Genomic DNA, 7451 nt, shown 5'->3' with positions numbered 1-7451 from the left:
GCTTTGTCAACTCTTTCTGTGGTGACTCTGGCTGATGGCCTTCGCTACTGTGTGATTTTTTTTGTCTTATCCGACAGTTGCACCTTGTCAACGTGGCAAATGACACATTTGTTATTATGCAAGACATATCAGACCCTCTTGAAACGGTTACTAAAGAGAAATGCAAAATTATTTTATACTGGTAGAGTATTGTTTGAAAACTTTAGAATTTCTTTGCTGTGAGAAGGCCGAAGACGAGAAATGAAATGTCCCTTCCCAAGAGCCAAGTGGCCACAAGCATCGGTACAGCGCCAGATATTTCATTGTGTTTCCGTGCGTTTGGTCAGTTTATATGCAGCAAAGGTTTTCTTGCTTTACTGTCTTATGTTACTTTGAATGCATGTAGTAATGTATCTTTAGAAATTAAGTAGCCTTTGGCTACATCTCTAAACAGTCTTCAAATATTGTACTTGATTAGTCCAATTCAATTGGGCCTGAGCATATGATGTCAAAATTCGCTATGACACTTAAGCTTGTGTAGAAATTTCAGCATTGGATGGCCACTATTCTTTCATTCTAGCATCTGTTCTTGCCTCGATTTAGGACTAACTAAAGTCAGTCAGTCAGGGGTCCTTTAAAGTTAAGGGGAATATGTAAGCCTGCACATATTCCTCCAGTATACTGCAGGCCATTTGAAATTGCTTCAAACTTTTGACATGTAGAGCTATACGGACATGTTGCACAAATAGCATGAAATCGCAGAAGCCATGTGAATGTCAATGCATGCGTAGGGGGAAATTGTAAAGTTAGAAGGAGAGCGAGAAGCTGGAAATTATAAGGAATTTAGGTGGCATAGCATACTAGAGCAGCTACAACAAATAGCTTCGCGCTGCACTTTGTTTCGTCAATAGGGAAACACCGCAACAATGGTCAATCTTCAGTGACTCGAAGGCAGCCCTACAATCTGTGCTATCAGCTCTGCGTCGCGGGCCATATGAACAGCTCATATTCGATATTAGATACCTACTCCATACATCACATGAGAAAGGACACCACGTGGCATTTCAGTGGCTTCCAAGTCGCTGCGGTGTCGTAGGGAACGAAGACGCTGATAATGCCGCTCGAGCAGCTCTGGATGACACACAGGAAGAGGCCATACCACTCTCATGGTTCGACGCAGCCAGCAGACTTCGAGTGCTTGCACAGGAGATCACGCTCTCTCTATGGTGCACACCAAGCGGCCAGACCAACCGGAGCAATCATCAATACCACCTGCCCTCTTTGATCCATCTCTGTATGGCAACTGGACTCCGCCGAAGAGAGGCCACTATGCTTTATTGCTTATGGCTAGGGGTGGCATTCACTAAATCTTATTCATTTCTGATTGGAATGGCCGACAACGCTCTTTGCAATGCCTGTCTTTGCGAGGAGACGCTAGAACACATTCTATGCGACTGTCCTGAATATAATGTTTAGAGACAGTCCCTGGCGTCCGTTCTAGTGCACCTTGACAACAGACTAATGTCAGTTGAAGTGATTCTCACGTGTCGTCGACAGAAGACATTGCAGCTGAAGGTGACGAAGGGACTACTTAGGTTTTTAAAAGAAACGGGCTTGGACAAGCGGCTGTGACAGTGATGTCACGTACCACGCAAGAGTGACGGACTGTGACTGACAATGTGTGTGCTGTGCTGTGTGCTCTCTTTCTCTCCTCCCCATCTTTCATTCCCCCTCATCCCGCCCCCATGTGTAGGGTAGCAAACCGGTTGCGCTGAACTGATTAACCTCCCTGCCTTTCCTTCTCCACTCTTTCCTTGCATACAACAAATAGCAACCATGCAAAGAGGGACGAGTTGGAAATCCATGCCATTTTGCTCTTTCTGTGTGCTGCTACTTGTGCTTAGCTACAGAATAGCTTGGGTGGTCTGCTCGAGAGGAACTAGTATTGTAGGAAGTAGGAATGCAAACAGGTGTTCCCACCGCTATAGTTGAGCCAATTGAGTTGAAAGTAAAGATTTCCATAAACTCAATTACTGTGTTCTGAGCTGAAACTTGCAACAAGGAGGTCGCTCCTTTCAGCCCTGACGACCTTCATTTGTGTCATCAACAAGGTAAGGTAAAAACACTGCAGATGTATTGAATACTTGAATGCTACATCCTACCGCCCCAAACAAAGCAAACAAAAAGAAACGCGATTATTCATTTCGTCATAACCTTAGTTGACTTAAATATTTCCTTTCACATGTTCAGTATTAAACTTGGCACTTTTCTTCTGCCTTTCATTTTTTTTAAGAGCACAAGCAGTCTACTCTCCTATCCACTAAATCTGCACGTTTAGTGACGTCGCTGTAAACCTACGATACCCGTGCGGCGATGACCAAGGGAAAATTAAAAGGTATGTTTCAGGCAAGATGGTGTGCAATTGGGCTCGCGGCTATCCGCTGGGCGCCTACGAGGTAAGTGTATGACAAAGAATGACTACGTACTCAACGAGATCCATTAACGCTGGTCTGCGTCATAGTGCACATTCGAGTACCGTGCATGTTACAATCATCTCGCCGCGAACCAGAAGCGCATTCAAGCTCTATAATATTTCGCAGAGAGATCTGCTTTGTAGATTTACTGCGGACTAAGCTTTCCTGTAGTGTTGCTCAGAAAGGCAGAGTAAAACGTTCGCTGATTCTCGGCTTCGCGGAAGAAGTATCTAAATAATAGTGGTCGCACCATGACCAACATTGCGAGAGACATTAATTTTGATCATGTTTTGTTTCTTTCCTCCATGATTTTGATCATGGAGGAAGGAAACCCAGGAGAAGCCCCGGAAGTCACGTGCTGTTTTTCGCAAAGGAGCACTGGGACGGGTACCCCAAATGTCAACGTTGCCATAACAACCGCGCTCCTGAAGCTTTCGCTGCTGCTATCGGCCTCTGAAAAGTGAGATAAGATTTTTCCGCTGGTGTCTTTCTCACAGCACCTTTTGTTCGCGAGAAAAGCGGACTTTGCATTGTGGCGTGTAAGCTTGAAAGTTGTGTTTTGGGTCTGTGAGTGTGAGTGTCAGCCAGCAACAAACACACTCAACAATCACGGCGCGGGTCTTCGTCGTCTTCTTCTACGTGCCGCGGAAAAACACAGGAGCGCGTCTGCTTCACTAAAACTGCTACAGAAGTTCGTAGGCTTTGTTTTGATGCGCGTCGGCAGCACACATTTCCGGTGGCTCGTAACAGTGCAAGTTCAAAGTTCGCGCCCATCTGCTCCGGCGAGCTTCAGAACCCCTGATTGGAGGCGCAGAGGGAGATGACACACCAACATGGCTGCACTTCCGGCTTAAAAAACGAGACGTCAGGGCCTCTCCTGTTTTGTTTCTTTCCTCCATGATTTTGATCTTCACGACCGGATTATGTTTTTTGTCTGGCAACAAGGGTGCCCACTTCACTGCGTTGCTCCGTAGAGGGCGCTACAACGTAGGAGCGAAGTTGGTTCTTTATTCTATGAGGAGCCTGCCTAGTGGTTTATGTGCATTTACTTATCGCTCAATTTGCACGTGACGCAGTTAAAAACAGCTAGTTTGTTTCAGCGACGGCAAGGCAGATCTGCAGTCTGTGTAATGCGTGCTTGTGATGGTTGTGAGCTCACGCGGTTAGCGAAGAACGAGCGCGCGTTTGCCGTCGTCGCAACTGCATGATCGACGTTCGTCACCGACGTTCGCAGAAACATCGGTAAAGCGTCATATGGCTTCGTGACACAGGCACAATTTTACTGCGGCCGAAGTGATGGGAAGAAGGTGCTACGTTCCTCATTGTAGGTCGGGGGAAAGCGCATGCGATGAGCGCGTCTCCATGTTCAAGGTACCGTCAGACCCGAGTCGATTGGAAGCGTGGCGCCGTGCGATTCCTGCAGGAGGTAAACGGACGTTATTACGCCCGGGCCACACTGTGTGCGAGAAGCATTTTCGCGCGGAGCAAGTATCGCGCGCGTATTACTCCGAGTTAAACGGGCGCGTTCTGCTTAACGCTCTAAAAAAAAGAGCTGTGTTGTCACCTGGCGCTGTGCCAAGCATCTTCCCGTGTTTACCAAAGCACTGCGCACGAGAAGAAAAGGGCGCAAAGCCGGCCCAAAAAAAGAACGCACCACATCGCCGCCCGAAATCGTCTGTCGCTGCGAAGCCTGCCATCTTGAAGAACTCGGAAGCAACCAGTGCTGCACCATGCATAAAAATCGTTCGGGAGGAACCAGACGTGTCTTTGAAGACCGAGCCTGACAACGCCGGTACCAGTACATTCCACAAGCCTTATATAGATGCTGCAGAGGTCACAAAGCGAGATGGTAGAGATTCCCCACCAACAGTAACCAGACATCGTTGCTCGAAAACATCTCCTGTTCCCCAGGTGTCTGCCATCTCGAGGTTGTCGGAGGCAACTAACAGAGCATCGTTCTTGCGAACAGCTTGGAAGGCACCAGACATGCCTGTCAGGCTTGAGCGTGACGACACCGGTAATGGTGAAAGTGCCACCCATAAACCTTGTTCAAATGCCTCGGAGCTTCCAAGCTCAAGTTGGGAGAAAAATACTGCACTGACAGTAGCACATAAGTACAGCTGCCCAAGAAAACCTGCTCTTGCAGCTAGGTCGTCCACTGTAATGTTTAATGTGGGCCACTCAGAAGCAGTGGGCAGCTGTGCATCATCCACACAACTTGGGCAAGAAGAACCATACTTAGTCTTCGCAGTTGACCTCAATGAGAACTGTAATGGTACAACTACCTCACACGGATTTCACTCCGACACTGCAGAGGTAATTTCCAATTTCAGACAGGTAATTGTATACTGTTTGTTGTTGCTGCTTTCTTGAGTGCTTTTGCATGCTGTATAGTTCTTTAGCTTGTCAGTTTAATTTTGTTTAACCCTGTGCCCCATGAGCACGCAGGTTGGCAAGTATCTAAATGGTAGCGCTCTGGCATGAACTGCTAAATTATATATATTTATTATCAACACTTCTGTTATTGTTTTCTCTATGTGCATTGAATCTGACTACCTGTGGTTGATGGCATTAGCACAATTTGGATTTTCTTCTTTGCCTGAAACTGCTGGTAATTTCAAATCTTTTTGCTTCGAGCAGGCAGACGGAACTTCGAAGCTACACTGCTCAGCTGTGCCACTTGGTGAGACTGATTGCAGCATGCTCGACTGCTGCCCATGTGATGAACGCCTGCTCAGATTTTCACTTCTGTTAAGTCGTGCACTGACATTGCTGCTTCCAAGCAAGTCCTGGGCCATACACATTGTCGAAGACTTTAGCCCTGAAGCTGTGGTCATCAGTGAAGTGGTCATGCCAGTCGATCGCCTTCGACCTCCCTTTCACAGAAAGGTTCTTGAGTTTACAGCTACAAGTGATGATTCTATTTCATTGAGGTCTTTTATTCACAGTCGAACAGTCAGTCTCAAGAGCATAGCTAGTGGGAACATGCCCTTCCATTCATTAAGTGAAGTTGAAGATGTCATAGAGGACTTTCATAAACTGCATGTATGTTTGGGTGGACCTAGTCTTGAAATGTACAATGGTAACATGCAATCTGCTTACGTTGACCAGTGTGGGAGGTGGCGACATGATTGTTGCACGCTTGTTACTGAAGAGGGAAGCTGCAGTGCCTGTCAGAATTTGAATTGTGTACTTGATATTAGTGATAGCAAAAAGGAATGAAGGGATCAATGAGATATGTAAGGCTAAGAATTTGGTGTTTGAAAAATGTAGTGATTGAGGGCTGTTCATTGCTGTAAATGTACATTTCAACGAGGGTAAATACGAGCTGACCGTTGCCAGCAACAGCCAGCTGGCCTTCACTTTTTCTTTTTTTTTTTTTGTCGTAGGCTGTAGATGCAAATCTTGTGTCCAAATGGCCTTTTACTGTGCACACTGTGATATTTAAATAATTGACAGTCATGGAGTTGTTGGAGTCGTGAAGTGCAAGACTGCCGACTCGAAATTATTTTTTGTAAAGAAGCTGTATAAAACTTACGGCGCTCAAGTGAGTGTTGTTGGGTGTGTTTTAAGAAGTCTGTTAGCGTTTTTCAAAGTTGTTTGCCATTCTCGGTAGTCTCAAACTAAGCTGAGGAGATGCTGGGCAACTTTTATTTCTAATATGGTTTTTGTAGGCAGGGGCAGAAGATGTTATCTGTTGATGCTAGTCTATAAAATGACTGTAGCTGTTTTATTACAGAGCCACTTTTATGGTTAAAATATTTGCATTTTGCAACATGCAGAGTTCACAGGCCATGCTACTACAAGAAGGGCTGTTGAATACCATATGGGTAACCTTTTTTCTTACTAGGCCATAAGAAATTGATTCATTTGGTCGATATAATAAAAGTTCAATGGACTGCCAAACATTGACTTCATAGTTCTTTTACAAGCAATGCCAGGTGTTGTGTAAATTGAAGATGTCGTTTTTTTTTAAATCAAATTTGTGACTAACAGAAAAATAAAATTTACAAGAGATATAGTACAAACGGGCCTCCACTGTGTGTCACACTTCCCTAATCAAACAATGCAACATAGACATTTTCTTTGACCTGGCTTCTCAGTTTTTAAGGACGGCAGCGGTGAAAACTCTGCTAGTTCTGTCCGACTGCCCAATATTATGCAGCAACAACTGTGTTGCTTTAATGATGCTTCAAACTTTGGCATTCACACTGCAGTGTGTTTTGTTTTGATTGTTAGGTTCAAATAATATCAAGTGCGGCTTCTTTTTTTTTTTATTCATTAGTGTTTCAGCAGTATATGTACAACGTATATGAGCAATTCTTTCCATTGTGTGAAGTTCTCAATCAGAATTGAGAATATGCAGTTGTTTTCAGACCAACCTTTTAAAGAAGCTTGGCTGGGGGTTTGATCTGTCACTCTAACACAGCCTGTGCAAATGGTTTTAATATTTACTAGATGTCATGGCATGCACATGCTCTATAGCGCTAGTTCAAGGTGCATGGACCAGCTAGCTCAATTTCAGAGAAAGGCTGATAAAATACAAAGTGCATGTCCACTCTCCCAAAAGTCATTGCTTCAAAAGTACACACACAGAGTCTGAATGAATTTTTCCTGCACGGTAACTTATGGGTACCAGTATTCAACATTGTGGGGATGTGCACGCACACATCCAAATGCCCTAGGAGCTGCTGCACGTGGCTATCACGTGATGATTATGCGCGGGCTCGCAGGATGGCTGAGTGGAGAGGGCACTTTGGCCGCTCCCGCTACTTCTCGCGCCTCGCTACGACGCCGTGGCCATGACATCCCGTTCCCTGCTTCCCCTTTCCTTGAACCCGGGAGACTCCCTCTCCCCCGCTTGGGAGAAGCGTAGTTCCTCGGTGCGCTTTTCACTTTCGGCTGAAGAAAGTGCGACTGGCCGCATCTCAATTCAGCCGCGGAGACCGCCGTCCCTAGGGGAGACACCCATCCCTAGGCAGGGTTACCGTATAAGCT

At 45.7% G+C, this 7451-nt stretch overlaps 1 protein-coding gene across 2 annotated transcripts; it reads left to right on the top strand.

Moving 5' to 3' along the window:
- The first annotated feature begins 134 nt into the window (after positions 1–134).
- On the top strand, positions 135–7451 carry LOC125940803 (uncharacterized). Of its 2 annotated transcripts, none has more exons than XM_049657386.1 (2): positions 135–4769; positions 5094–7451. In XM_049657386.1, the coding sequence occupies exons 1-2, from the start codon at positions 3750–3752 to the stop codon at positions 5673–5675; spliced, it is 1602 nt and encodes a 533-aa protein (XP_049513343.1). In that variant the 5' UTR covers positions 135–3749; the 3' UTR covers positions 5676–7451. The 2 variants fall into 2 exon arrangements, with proteins under 2 accessions (XP_049513343.1, XP_049513342.1); XM_049657385.1 differs by having other exon boundaries at positions 135–4790.

Source organism: Dermacentor silvarum, chromosome 10, assembly GCF_013339745.2.
Source record: "Dermacentor silvarum isolate Dsil-2018 chromosome 10, BIME_Dsil_1.4, whole genome shotgun sequence".
NCBI classification, from domain to species: domain Eukaryota; kingdom Metazoa; phylum Arthropoda; class Arachnida; order Ixodida; family Ixodidae; genus Dermacentor; species Dermacentor silvarum.
This window is presented reverse-complemented; position numbering and strand designations above follow the sequence as displayed.